Below are 15,290 nucleotides of genomic sequence, written 5' to 3'. Positions count from 1 at the left end.
CCTGTTCTACCCTGCACCCCTGTGCACCCCAATCCCCTGCTCTGAGCCCCCTGCTGCACCCCGCACCCCTCCTGCACCCCAACCCCTGTTCTGAGCCCCCTCCCGCAGTCCACACCCCTTTCCTGAGCCCCCTCCTGACTCTGCACCCCTCCTGCACCCCAACCCCCTTCCCTGAGCCCTCTCATACACCCCCAATCCCTTGCCCTGAGCCCCTTCTTTCACACCGCACCCCCTCCCACACCCCCTCCTCCACCCCAACCCCCTGCCCTCGGCCCAAAAAGTTTGCCCACCCGTGATATAGGTGGTGACAGAGCAGGCCCGGCAACAGCACCCACACTCCACCTCAGCGGACAAGGAGGGCAAACAGCTAGACCTTCTGGGTCACAAGATCGTCTTCTCTGCCAGCCTTCTATTTCAAATCTCCAATTACTTGGTTCTATTAGCTAAATACAACTTCCTTCCTTACAGCAAGTTGATGGACTTTGCAGACAAGCTTCTTCAGCAGGATTGTGCCCGCTTCCCAGCTATCTTAGTGAAGGGAAATTGTGAGGATGACACTTCAGGCTGCAGTGGACTCAGCAGACACTTCTTCATGCAAGATGGCTAAGGGAATTGTCACAAGGAGGAAATTGTGGCTACATTCTTGTTTCTCAAGGAAAGTACAGAACACCATAGAGGACCTCCCTTTCAATGAGTCTCCTCTCTTCAATCAGAAGACAGACGATTCTCTCTGCTCCCACAAGGATTCCAGAGCCACTCTTCAATCGCTGGGTTTCTACATACCGGCACTCAAGCGCAAGTTCTACCGCCTGCCACTGACGCAGCATTTCAGAATTCCTCAATTCTTCCATCAGTGGCCCTATGAGTGTCCTTGCATACGACAGAATATCCAATGGCCCCGTCCTCTGTCTTCATCGTCATAGCCTTCAGCATCTCCTACACAGTCTTTGCAGAAGCAATATTTCTAAGTGCATCTAGAGAGCTGCCAACCAACTTGCCTCATGACATATACCCGACCCAACCCCTTTGGGGGGCATCTAGCACTCTTTTTATCAGCTTGGAGCATGATAATAATGGACAAGTGGGTCCTGGATGTCATTCAACGTGGCTATACAATCGAGTTCACAATGCTGCCTCATCCACATCCCTCACTCCGGCCCTGCCTCAGAAGCCACTCTCATGACATTATCCTCACCTTAGAAGTGGACTCCATACTCCAAAGAGGAGCAATAGAACCAGTGCCTGTGGCCTATCAAAGCACAGGTTTCTATTCCATGTATTTCCTGGTTCCCAAGAAGAAGGGCAGGCTGATCTTAGACCTCTGTGGTCTGAACCACTTCCTACGCAAGCCAAAGTTTTGTATGGTCACCCTAGCAGCCATCATATCTTCACTAGAAAAAGACATCTGGTTTATGGCTCTCGTAATGCAGGATGCTTACTTTCATGTAGATATCCATCGTACCCACAGATGTTTCTTGATATTCATGGCAGGCCCTCGACACTTCGAGTACAGGATTCTGCTATTCGACTCACTACTGCACCACAGGTCTTCACCAAAGTTTTCTCTGTAGTGGCAGCCCACCTCTAGCATCAAGGTGTCCTTATATTCCCTTATCTCGATGACTGGCTGCTAGCAGCGTGATCCAAATGGGAGGTTCAAGCCTCAACCTCTGTGCTGCTCATACTCCTCTCCTTCTAAGTGGTGAGCATAAATATTGAAAAATTGACTTTAGTACCCTCTCAGTCCCTAGAATTCATTGGGGCCTGCATCGATGCAGTCTTCACGCACACCTGTCTACCAGAGGACAGATTCCAGATCCTCCAAGAGCTTATTGACAAGGTGGTCTCCATTCCTTCTGTTCTGGACAGGGCTTGCCTTTCCCTTCTTGACCTTCACTCGTCTTCGCTTTCACTGCCTGCAGCTGTGGCTCCAGAGGGCCTAGTCTCCCACGCACCATTCCATAGACTTCCTACAGACAGTACCACCCAATGTTCTCACCTCCCCAGGTCAGGTCTGCACCAGGATACCGTTCCTTCCATCCTCTTTGAACATGATGCTCATTACTGATGCGTCGCTTGCTGGATTGGGCACCCACATGGGCAATCACATGACATGGGACTTGGACTGCTCAAGAATCCTGGATGCACATCAACATCCTAGAACTTCGGGCCGTGCATTTCTCCTATCCATTCACTCCTGTCATGTTCTCATCATGTTAGACAACACTATTGCCATTTACATCATCAAGAAACAAGGGGGCACAAGGTCGCCAGCACATTATGCAGAAGCAGTTAATTTTGGGGATTGGTGCATTACCCACAAGATCCTGTTGTCAGCAGCATATCTTCCCAGGACTCCAAACATAACTGTGCACTCTCTCAGCAGGAAATTTTGTCCAATCATGAATAGGAACTCAACAACACCATGGTCGCATACATTTTCGACCGCTGCAAGACTCTGACCAGAGACCTCTACACCTCCCACGCCAACAGCAAATGCACACAGTACTGCTCTGGGTGGAGGTGGGAAAGGGTGCCAACCCCTCCAAGGTGATGCCCTAGTCATACACTGGTTGGAACAGATCAATTATGCCTTTCCTCCCCTACTGCTCCTGCCATGTGTCCTACACAAGATCCAACAGGAGAGAACACCGGCCATTGTGATCGCCCTATTCTGACCTCGCCAGTTCTGGGTTCCCCTCCTTCACTGTATGTCAGTGCATCCCCCGCTTCTGTTGGCAGCTTCCCTGGAACTCCTCACACATGATGGCGGCAAGATCAGATATCCTGATCAACAGACATTTCACCTATGAGCTTGATTTTTGGGTGGACATCTTCACTAGAATGGTACAAGACATCCTCTCGAGTAGCAGAAAAGAGTCAGTGAGGTGGTCCTATAGGACTAAGTGGAAGCGTTTCACCTCATAGGCCCAGCAGAGGGGTCTTGCCTCTGAGGGTGTCGATATTCCTCTTATTCTGGACGACCTCCTGTCCCTGAAGGCATCAGGACTCGCTCTCAACTCCATCAGGGTACACATAGCCGCTATTGATGCCTTGCACCACCACCACCCATGAAGGGGCACTCTGTCTTTACACACCCCTTAACTACCAGGTTTTGGAAGGGCCTCCTACGGATTTATCCACCTGTTCAACCCATTGCTCCCCAATGGGACATTAATCTTGTCCTCTTGGTGTTGATGAAATCACCATTGGAACCTATGGCCTCCTGCTCCCTGTCTGTCCTTTCCATGAAGGTCATCTTCCTGGTAGCTATTACTTCCATGAGAAGAGTAGGCGAAGAGGGGGCCATGATGGCAGACCCTCCCACTTTACCACGTTCCATAAGGACAGGGTTTCACTGCGTTTGCACCCCAAGTTTCTGTCAAAGGTTGTATCCTGCTTTCATCTCAACCATCCCATACACTTAACTGCTTTCTTTCTGAAGCCTCACACCTCAACAGAGGAACAGCACCTTCGCTCCCTCAACGTCCACTGAGTCCTGGCCTTCTACTTGCAGAGGACAAGATAATTCAGGAAGTCCCCTAGACTGTTTATTGCTCAAGTGGAAAAGATTAAGGGGCAAGCGATCGCCGCTCAAAGGATCTCTAAGTGGGTTTCGGCGTGCATTACACTCTGCTATCAGTTGTCAGGACTGTCTCCATCCCTTGGGGTATGAGCACACTCCACAAGGGCACAAGCATCAACTACAGCCGTGCTTCATGGCATGCCACTTACAGACATATGTAGGGGGGCCATATGGAGTTCAGTACGTACCTTCTCTTCCCATTACACTTTAGTATGAGACTACAATGGATGCCTCATTTGGCACGGCTCTTCTCTGTTCCACAGTTCCATCGTCTTCCCATACCCTTGTCCTAACTAGGTATTGCTTGTTAATCACCCTCAGTGGAATACAATAGGGACCATCGTTCAAAGAAGAAGAGGTGGTTACTTTAATGTAACTGGAGGTTCTTCAAGATGTGTGGTCTCTATCTGTATTTCAGTCCCGCTCGCCTTCCCCTCTGCTGCGGATCTGTTCCATTTGCAGTGGAGAAGGAACTGAGGATGTGGTTGGTCCTTCCCGCCCTTTATCACCTCAGACAAAACCATAAGGCAGAGCAAGGGTGTGTGCAGACCCTACTGCTTTTAAAATCTCCGGCTCTGGACTCATAGCACATGTTTATAATACTCAATAGATAACAAATAGGGACCACACATCTCGAAGAACCTCCAGTTACAGGTAAGTAACCTCCTTTTTTTTCCACTAGTGAAAGGGGATTGGTCATCAACCCTCGAACTACAAGATACCTATTTTTGTACAACAATACACCCATCACACAGGAATTATGTACACTTAATTATAGGCCAGAATCATTTACAGTATCAAGTGTTCTCTTTTGGTCTTTCCTCGGCCCCAAGGTTGTTCTCAAAGCTCTTGGTGGTAGTGGCTGCTTACCTCCAACAAAAAGCAATCCTAGTCTTTCTGTGCCTCAACAACTGGCTACTCAAGGGCTGTTCTTGTGAAGCAGTGCTATCTTTCACCCAGATAGCCCTTGCTCTGTTCCTGGAGTTGGGTCTGCAGCTTAATGTAGAAACATCCTTATTAACCTCTGTACAGAAGATAGAGTTTATAGGGGTGCATTTAAACTCATTAACAGCCTGACACTACCTTCCCTTAGACAGATTTGTAACTTTGTCAGGTCTGGTGTAGGCAATTCAAGGAGCCCTTGGACCACAATAAGGAACTGTCGAGCTCCTGGGACACAGGGCACCTTATACCTTTGTGATCGGTCACTCAAGGCTACACCTCTGCTGCTTCCAGGGTTGGCTCAGAGACAACTTGTATAGACAGGTGATGGTTCCTCTACAAGTGAAGAAGTCCCTAGACTGGTGGAAGGATCAACTTAACCTCTGTGCAGGTGTTCCTTTCTGTCACTGAGATCCATCAGTGACTTTAACAGACATATCACTTCTGGAATGGGGAGCCTACCCCAGTACCCTCACAACTCAGGACAGATGGACAACTCAGGAAACCAGTCTCCACATCAATCTATTGAAGATCAGGGCTGTCAGGAGGGTTTGCCTTCATTTCTTACCCCTCATCAAGGGTGAATCAATCAGGGTCATGACGGACAATGTATCCTGCATAGTCTATATTAACAGCAGGGAGGAGCAAGATCCCTCTCCCTGTGTGCCAAAGCTATGAAACTATGGAACTAGTGCATAACTTATCAGATCCAAATTTCAGCAGTCTACCTCCCAAGTGGTCAGAACACCACAGCCAATGTCCTCAGAAGGCACTTCTCACAGGACTGCGAAGGGGAGCTAGACACCCAAGTTCTCCACAGCATATTCCAAAGATGGTGGATCTCTTGGCCACCTCCAGAAACAGGAAGTGCCCTCTCTTCTGCTCAAGAGTGGGTGTGGGCCACCAATCCCTGGGAAATAACTTTCTTCTGTCATAGAAGAAAGTGTTCCATGTGTTTGCTCCATTGCCACTGATATTAAGCTTGATGAACAGGATGAGACAGGACAGAGCCAAAGTTATCCTAATAGTGCTAACCTGGCCAAGACAAGCTCAGTTCTTTTACCTATTTCACCTAGCGTCCAACCATAATTCAGGCTTCCAACCATTCCTCATCTCTAGTCGAAGGATGCCAGTCGCGTTTTTCGTCCCAACCTAGTGGTTCTCCACCTTAGGGCATGGTTCATGGGGTTAGTATCCTCCTGCTCTGTGGAAGTACAACAGGTGTTACTGAATAGTAGAAAGAGGTCAACCTGTGCTATTTACCTGCAGAAATGGAAGAGAGTCTTCCATTGATGTTGTCCTCACTGCCTCCTGCCTGAGTCGAAGACACTTGAAGTCATCCTGGATTTACCTGTTGGATCTGAAGAAATCAGGGTTATCAGTTAGTTTGATTAAGGTTAATCTGGCCACAATATCAGCCTTTCATCCTCTGGTAGAAGGATTCTCCATTTTTGCTCACCCTGTATCTAGGTTTATTAAGAGCTTGGGGAATCTCTATGCCCAGATTAGGGACTCCACCGCAACCTGGGACCTCAACTTGCTATTTTGAGACAGCCATTTGAACCTATGGCAATCAGTTCTCTGTTCCTTTTATCTGTGAAGACAGCCTTTTTAGTAGCCATCATGTCAGCCAGTAATGTCGGGGAGATTGGAGCCTTGGTGACTCTTTGCAGGAATCCTATTTTCATACCCTGGATGTTAGAAAAGCTTTGGCTTTCTACTTAGATAGGACCAAGCAATTTAGAAAGTCACTTAGGCTCTTCATCTCCTTCACAGATAGATCCAAGGGGTTTAGATCTCTCCTCAGAGACTATCAAGATGGATATCTCAATGTATTCTCACTTGCCATGATGCTGCAGGCATTCATCCCTCCCAAAGGTGATAGCACATGGGACCAGATCACAGGTAACATCTACAGCATTTTTTAAAAAATGTTCAGAATCTGAAATATGTAGGGTGGCTACATGAGCTTCAATACATATATTTTTGAAACATCAACCCTGATCCATGCCACCAGAATTGATACTGTCCTCAGTTCTGCACTCACTTCCTAAACTCCTTGCTCTGTCTGGGGATATTGCTCAGAAGTCACCTGAAGCGGAGCACCCATAGGGATACTACTACTTGAAGAAGAGGCAGTTACTGCAATTCTTCAAAATGTGTCGCCCGATGAGTGCTCCACTACCACCCTCCTTCCCCTCTGTTTAGACTGTTCTCTATGGGACATTTGGGTGAAGAAGAAACTGAGGGTGGTTCACCCACATGCCACTATATAGTCTCAGTGTTCAGCATGAGGTGGCAAAGGGTGCATGTGTGCACCGAACAGTTGCTGCTAACTGAAAATCTTCAATCAAAGACTCAAGAGACGCAGGTGCACCTGAAATGGAGGGACACACATCTCAAAGAACCACAGTTACTGCAGAAGGTGAGTAACCTCTTCTTCAATGTTTGCAATGCACTTATAGAGGACTTTTTACCTTAGTCTTTCTAAGGGTGCTAAGTTGTTTTGACATCTGAGATCTCCATTCAGTTGATAACATGATAAATGGGTTATTTTTGTTTCCAGCCAACAGTATTAATGTGCAGCCCAAAGAGTGGAAGGCTGGTTGTTAGTAATTACAAATAAAAAAAAAAAGGAGAAAACAAAGCCATGTTTGGAAATATTAAATGTCTTGACAATGTTTTTTCTCTTTAATAATCAGACGGGGTCTAATGGAGGATGATGCTGAGCCCATCTTTGAAGATGTAATGATGTCCTCACGAGGTCAGCTAGAGGATATGAATGAGGAATTTGAAGACACCATGGTCATTGATCTGGTCAGTAAGGCCTGAGTATTAATAACAAGTTTTAAATGGGTCAGGATAGTTAGAGGGTAAGAAACTACAAAAACAGCTTCCCAAAATGGTCTGCCTGCCTTTCAGTTTTTTGAGCACCTGATTGAGGGAGGAGATTGGAGGGCCATCAACTGTAAGTGTGGACCCCACTGATCCCTAATCATAGAAACGCAGGAACTGTTATTCAACCACAGCTCCTTCCAGTGTAATGTGCTATTCTAGGTAGTAACAAGTACCTAGTGCTTGAAGAAGATAAAAAAACCTCACCATAATACATCTCGCCAGTTGTGAGAACATTCTTTCCTAATAGGAGATCTGCTTATACCCCAAAGCATGAGATATAATTTCCCTTGTATTGTTGTGATGGGTGGCTAATTATTCATAGTAGTAGCAGTACAAGTGCCTCAGTTGTACAAATGGTCTTTTTTTAAATCCAGTAACTGCATTTGCCTCAGTGACCTCTTGTCACAGTACTTGCTGGCTACGTACTGCCTAGTATTTGCTTTTACTGATTCGGAATTTACTGTCATTTTAATTTTGAATGTGGTTGGTTCGTTTTATGCAAAATGGGGAAAGGAAGGACGGATCAGCTTTCGCTGTACATTTGCATACCTCAGCCAAGCTCCTCTTATCCTATCCATCCTAAATAATCGTAGGCCAAATTTTCAATCTTGGGTGTTTGAAGTTACGTGTCCAACTTTGAGCTGTTAGCACTCCTAGCATCCTGCAAGGTTGTTTTTTTTTAATCACTTTTTTATGGGTAATCCAATAAGAGAGGAGACAAAGGGTTTGATCCAGGTCCCATTCAGGTTAGTTGAAAACTCCCATTGACTTGAATAGCCCAAAGGGAACAAATATTCCCTAACACAGACTACACTGTATTGAGGCCTTTTTCAAAAGTCAGATTTATTTACTATAGTTGCACTCCAATTTCAAAGCTGGACTGGCATGCGAGAAAGGTAAATCTTAGAAGTGAAGAGTACCAGAGAGTTTCATGAAGCCCAGTCTATGGCCCTGATTCTGGAAAGCATCCCTATTCAGGAAGAGCACATAAGCAAGTGCTTAAAGTTAAGCACATGCTTAAATCAGATAGGAAACAACTGGAGTTAAGCACATACTTGAAGGTAAGTGTGTGCTTAAGTACCTACCTGCATTGTGGCCTATATTAGGCCTGGTCTAAGCTTAGCAGTTAGGTCAACATAGCTGTGGAGCTCCAGGGTATGAAAAATTCACACGCCTAAGCACTGTAGCTATCCCAACCTAACCCCTGGTGAAGACGCAGCAAGATTGATGGAAGAATTCACTACAGTGCCATAGCTGTGCTGCAGTAGTGCCTATAGTGTAGATGTGGCTTTAGTATCTAGAAATCCTTGCCAAACCCACCTCACCAGAAGAAGCCACTAACATGCTTCTGTATATTGTATGTATCCTGTACGTATTTTATTTTATGTGACATGAACATAGTATGTTACTCTAAATGAGGAACTATTCTTACCTCAATATAGAGAGCAATTCAATAAATGACTTCTTCTTCCAGCCACCTTCAAGAAACCGACGAGAACGAGCTGAATTGAGGCCGGACTTCTTTGACTCTGCAGCTATCATTGAGGACGATTCAGTAAGACTTTATTTAGCATTGTTTGCCATTTGTTTGAGGTTTTTTTATTTTACCTCCAAAGTTAACTGATGTTTTTTTAATCATTTTTCTAGGGATTTGGAATGCCTATGTTCTGAAGTCTGGGGAAGACATTTTACAAATTTGGAACTCTATTGTTTAGAGCTAGAGGCCTATATACTGTGATAGCTTGTATGAAAACCACATTTTTGATGTGATATGGTTTGATTTTTAACCAAATGAATAAGGTCAATCCCATTTTGTAGTGAAAGAGGAGAAGAGGACCTTCTTAATGATACAAAGGAATGTTGGCCAATCCAATCACCTCAGAAAGGCTGACCTAAAAGAATCATTTGTATCCCTGTTCTTGACTGTCCTTATACAGATGTTTTTTTTCTGGATGGGAAGGGAGTTTTAAATTGTTAAGACAGCTGTCAAAATAAACACTGTTCTACACATGTTTTCTGAAAACATTGAATGAAAACAAAAAACTTTTTAACTTTATTTTTCTGCTGTACAATTTAAAACTGTTTTAACATTTGCCTTTTTATGTTTTAAAAGCTAGCCATTTTTATTAAACCTATGCCTGTCAGCGACTGACTAGCAATGATGCTATAAGCAGGTCATCCTGGCTGCAGAAATGTGTTTTTAAACACACTGGATTTGATTAACAGTATGGTACGTGTATATCCTCTCATAGGCATTGAAAAGAGCAGAACACTCTTACAAAAGAAGTTAGAATTCTAATGAAGTGCATCTCTGCCAAAAAAGTCAGATTCTGATATGATAAACCCAGATTTTATACTCTTGAGAAGATTTATTTTTATTTATAATGGGGCATAAAATAAGAGATGTCCATGAAGCCACTTTTCCAACAGATGCTGTGTAACATTCATTTTATATAGCACTAGGGGACACAAAAACAGTACATTTTCTATTGGTACTTGCTCTGTGCATTTTTAGCAACTTATACCAGCAAATAAAGTATTCTCAGTAAAACACACAAATGGTTCTCAAGTAGTCACTTTGCTGTTTTTACTACCTATTTCGTGCCCTGCCAATCCAAGGTACATAAACAGCAACTTTCCTATATAAAATAGATCAAAGGGGGGGGGGAAGGAATCGCTTTAGCATTCTAAAAGCAATTTTAACTGTACCATATAAAAATGTCTACTTTCCATGCCGCAAATACCCTTTTGTGCTATTTTTGTAAATTAATTTTGCCAGTTAGAAGTACTGTATGTGCTGCATAGAAATTTGTGCTTAGATGGTGAAGTTCTTAAGCTTACAATGGAATACAGCTACATTTTCAGTGTTAACTGTGCATATTAAGAGTAATTCTTTGAAAAAATACAGTTTTTCAAAAAAGTAAAGAAAACCCAAAAAGTTCTCAGCTAATTCATTGTAATAAGAGATTTTCAGTGTCTTCAATGATTTGGAATCTCATTATGCTTAGATTTTATGACTCTGCCTAGTAGCTGCTACTGTAGTTTAAAACTGGCCTGATATTCAGAGGTGCTGAGCACCCACAACTCCCACAGACTAAAGCACCTCTGAAAATTAGCACCAAAACGTTAATCTTCCTTTCTGAGTTTGAATGTTAGCATTTGAGATACAAAGCATATTGACCCACTTCAAGCACAGCAGGTTTAGAGTTGCTTTTATTAGCAACTGCAAAGTTATCATGGAGCTTTCTCTTTTACAAAGTTATTTGGAAAAAAACAACATGTACACCTAGTACTTACCTTTGGGGAGGGAAAAACAACTAATGTAAAAACAAATCATTCTTTTCATTCTTTTAACAGCTGAGAGTTTTCTCAATGTGTACAGTTCTCAGAAAGACTTGGTTGCCAAAAATGTTTAACTTGGTAATTCAGCCATTCCTCAAGTGTAGATGGGTGACTATTGCAACAGCCTCTGAGGTTGCTGGATCATTTCTTTATAACTAGGGTGCAGGTTACCCCCAGGGGGTACAGGGTGGGCAGGAATGGCTGCATTATCATGTCAGCACTGTAGTTCTGTGAGCATAGTAGCATAATAAATGCTGCATGGTTTGAGTCATAGTCACAGACAAACCTCGTGCTTCACAGTCCTCTGTGTGGAAAATTGAACCCTGAGTTATAGATTGTAGACTACTGTATAACACAACAAAGATCACTTGGACGGCCCCTCCAATGGTTTCCAGTTCAGTTTGCAGTCAATAGGTTTTTTGTATTAAGAGTGTCTCCTTGATTGGTTTTGCTAGTAATTCTGTAAATTGTACATTTACAATATGAGATTTTTTTTTCCTTTTTGTACAATTTAAAACTGATGCTTCACCTTTCCTTTAATAAACTATTCAAAGTCATGTGTGTGTGGTGAGCATCCTCTTCGCCATACATCATTTTAAAATAGTATCTTGCCAGTCATCGCAGAACATTCCCAAAGTTAAGGTTGAAAGGCAGCTTTCCCTTTAAGCCCCAAATCCCTTTCCAGACTCCATGTGGCTATTGCTCATGCTCAGGTCTCAGGGTAAAGGAGATTTGTGTTTATTTGTTGTTTGCAGTAAATCTGATGGAAATTTTGAACTATTACAGGCTTTCACATTAGAGAACAGCAATGTCTTTGCCATGATTCAAAGACACATTTCAGGTGAATTACACTCCTTCCACTTGAGCTTTAAGTAACCATGTAGGTAGAGTACAGGAATGATTCAGAAATAAAAAGGTTTAACATTCCAATAGGCTGGAGTTTGTGCTAAAGATTTACAAATTCACCAAAGTGACTGATGTCTCTTCCACTGCTACTGAGAGTCTGAAAATCTGGCATGACTTTCACCAATGCTAGCTGTGAATGTACTCACTTCTACAGTGTCAGGGAGAACTTTCTGAGGTATCTGCAGTTTACTGGTTCTCAAAGATAATTGGTTGAACTGGTGAAGATGCAGTGTGGACCAACGGGTAGTGCACTAAGCTAAGATTCAAGGGACCTGCATTTTATTCTAGGTCTACCATTAGCAGGTTGGGTGATCTTGCTCATGTTGCATCACCTCTCTGGCCTGGATCTACAAAGGGACTTGGACATTGCAATACTACGCAGCATGATGCCTAGCAAATCACAGGAACACCACTGCAGTCCACATAGCCTGAGCTAGACTTCCTATACAATGAATAGGGAGAGATAGGAGCCTTAGAATGTGATCCACAAAAGCCAGCACATGGGGCAGGGAGCTGCCTGAGCTGGCCAGTGGGAGATGATGATAAGGGTACATGCTAAGCCTCGCCTTTCTCATGGAGAGAGGCACCTATCTCTGCTAGTGAGTCACAAATGGAAACAAGCTACTTGGAGTCAGGCAGCTTAGGCACATAAGCATTTCTTGTGGGAATGAGTTAAGCACCTGCCTCATTCTATGCACACGGGAGGGGAAGGTGGGGAGGAGGTGGTACCCACCTTATACCTTTTAATCCAGTGATTTAGAGCACTGGCCTGGGATGTGCAAGACCCAGGGTCAATTCTCCCTCTCTGCCAAAGGAGAGGTGAAAGAATTTGAACAGACATCTGTCTCTCAGGAGGGTGCTCTAACCACTGAGCTCTGGACTGTTCTGATGTGGAGGACATTTCTCACAAGTCTCTTCCATTGATGATGATCCAGTTTTGATAAATAATGAAATAATGATGGGAGCATGGTGACTGAGCCCAGTGTCTTCCACCTCCCAGGTGGGTACCCTAACCACTGGACTACAGAGTCATTCTCTCTTCCTTGCTTTCTGACCTGGTGGGAGGTAAAAGTTGGGAACTGAGTCACAAATCCACCCAATTTAGGCTTAATCAATTTTCCTATTTATAAATTTCAGACAGAATTATTGTCACGTATGGTGTCTGCACATACATTTATGCCAGATATATAGGGCACTACCAAATTCACGGCCACGAAAAACGCATCACGGACCGTGAAATGTGGTCTCCCCCCATGAAATCTGGTCTTTTGTGTGCTTTTACTCTATACTATACAGATTTCACGGGGGAGACCAGTGTTTCTCAAATTGGGGATCCTGACCCAAAAGGGAATTGCAGGGGGGTCGCAAGGTTATTTTTGGGGAGGGTCGCAATATTTCCATCCTTACTTCTGCTCTGCCTTCAGAGCTAGGCAGCTGGAGAGCAACGGCTGTTGGCCGGGCGTCCAGCTCTGAAGGCAGTGTGCCACCAGCAGCAGTGCAGAACAAAAGGTTGCAATACCATACCATGCCTTCCTTACTTCTGTGCTGATGCTGCCACCAGCAGCAGTGCAGAAGTAAGGGTTGCAATACTGCAACCCCCACTACAATAACCTTGCAACTTCTCCCCCGCCCCAACTCCTTTTTGGGTCAGGATCCCTACAATTACAACACTGAAATTTCAGATTTAAATAGCTGAAATCATGAAATTTATTATTTTTAAAAAACTTATGACTGTGAAATTGACCAAAAATGGACCATGAATTTGGTAGGCCCCTACAGATAAATAATAACAGCCCAAGTTACCACATTCCGGGTGTGACATACCACAGTACAATCCAGACTAGTGGGGGGCTGTGTCATCCCTGAACTTGGAAAAGGAGGGGGGAATCTCTGGGGTGTTTGTCCCTCCTTTTTCTACTTTCAGTCCCTCTCTTGAAAAACATTTCCAGCTGAGATCCAGGAGACAAAAAGTCTATGTGGAAGAATGTTCCCTGCTCGGTTTTTTTTCCTGTTCAATTTTCCTTTGTTTTCCGTCTCTGCTTGATGATCCTGTTTACTGCTTAAATGCAAATTAAGGCAAGCACACATTCCTTCCTTTATTTAGGACAGACCTGACTTCTGCTTGGGCAGAGCTGTGGGGTTTGGATCATGTGTTGTTAACATCAGAGAGGGGAGACTTGTAACTTCACATATAATGTTGCCACATGTATTTTACCAGGACAATACTGACCAGCAAATTAAGAATTTTCAAATGATACCTTACAAGTCATACTTTGTACAGAAATTATTACAACAGCATGTAGGATGTGAATACAGAGGTACATTCCATCTCACCTCACTCCCTTAAAAAGCTGCAGTAGGATTAGCTATTGGCTGACCTGGAGGCAGCAGGTCAGGGCCCTCTTTCCTGGACAAGGCATCTTCCACCATCGTTTCTTTTCTCTTTATATACACAGTTTGCATATCAGTGTCTGAAGCATCTGTACACAGTTCAGACACTTCGTCAAAAGCTAGACTAGCGAGAAAAAGCTTTCCAGACAAGATTTTTCTTTACCTTTTCTTGACATGTCTTTGTCCATACTACTTTGTTAGGCTCAGTCTTTTTACATAGATCTGTGATTGCAGATACAATGTCATTAAATCCACACACACACTTTCTGTAATAGTCTACCAGTCCTATGAAAAATTGGACCTGATTTTTAGTTTGGGATTGCAGACCAATTTACAGTGCCTTCAACTTTCATGGGATCCGGGGATATTTGACATCCACCTACTTGGTGTCCCAAATAAGGAATTCTGGCTGCCCCAGTTTTACACGTAGAGGATTTTATGGTTAGGCCTGCCTTTTTGAGCTTTGACAGCACAATTTCCAAAAAAATTTTGTGATCAGACCAAGTGTTGCTAAACACTGCAATGTCGCTGACATATGCCCTTGCAAAATTCTGAAAATAATTTCACACTTGGTTGACCAGCCTCTGAAAAGTGGCTCCTGCATTAACTAAACAAAATGGCAACATTTTGAACTCAGAGTCCCATATCAGTGATGAAAGCAAATTTTTTCTGTGCTTCCTTATCTAAAGGAATTTGCCAGTAACTTCTAGTTAAATTCAAAGAGCTGAAATATTTAGCTTTGCTCAAAATGTCCTGTATGTCATCAGTTCTAGGCCTGGGACATACATCTGGTACTGTGACAGGACTGAGTTTTCTATAATTAACACAAAGCTTTACAGTGTTATCTTTCTTAAGGACCATGCCAACAGGTAATGCCCAATAGCTGTCAGACTCTTTAATTACTTCCAGGTCTAACATGTTTTGTACTTCTGAACGAATTTGTTCCTGCATCTTGCCAGTGGCACTGTAGGGTCAGCTGGGAAGTGGCTGTGTCCTTCTGTAATGGTTTTATGAGTCAGCAAGTGTATCCCCCATCATGTGTTTTAACACTCTTCTGAACCTCTGTACATATTAAATTACTGGTTCTCCGTCTGCCTCAGTGTTAGAGCTACTGCCTCAGGATATCTGGTGGCAAAATCCACCACCACCAATATATATTTCTTCCCCCTTTGGGTGGTATGTGGCAAAGGGCCCACACTGTCCATTGCTACCCTCAGACATTCCT

At 43.8% G+C, this 15,290-nt stretch overlaps 1 protein-coding gene across 4 annotated transcripts in view; it reads left to right on the top strand.

The window, feature by feature from the left end:
* Window positions 1–11,325, top strand: part of STAG1 (stromal antigen 1) — a 349,145-nt gene extending 337,820 nt beyond the window's left edge. For all 4 annotated transcript variants that reach the window (XM_045030098.1, XM_045030097.1, XM_045030100.1 and 1 more), the window contains 3 exons: window positions 7,231–7,345; window positions 8,901–8,981; window positions 9,074–11,325. In XM_045030098.1, the coding sequence (XP_044886033.1) occupies window positions 7,231–7,345; window positions 8,901–8,981; window positions 9,074–9,097 (220 nt within the window). In that variant the 3' untranslated portion in view covers window positions 9,098–11,325. The remainder of the gene's footprint in view (window positions 1–7,230; window positions 7,346–8,900; window positions 8,982–9,073) is intronic.
* Window positions 11,326–15,290: the final 3,965 nt, after the last annotated feature.

This window comes from Mauremys mutica, chromosome 9, assembly GCF_020497125.1.
Source record: "Mauremys mutica isolate MM-2020 ecotype Southern chromosome 9, ASM2049712v1, whole genome shotgun sequence".
Lineage (NCBI taxonomy): Eukaryota > Metazoa > Chordata > Testudines > Geoemydidae > Mauremys > Mauremys mutica.
This window is presented reverse-complemented; position numbering and strand designations above follow the sequence as displayed.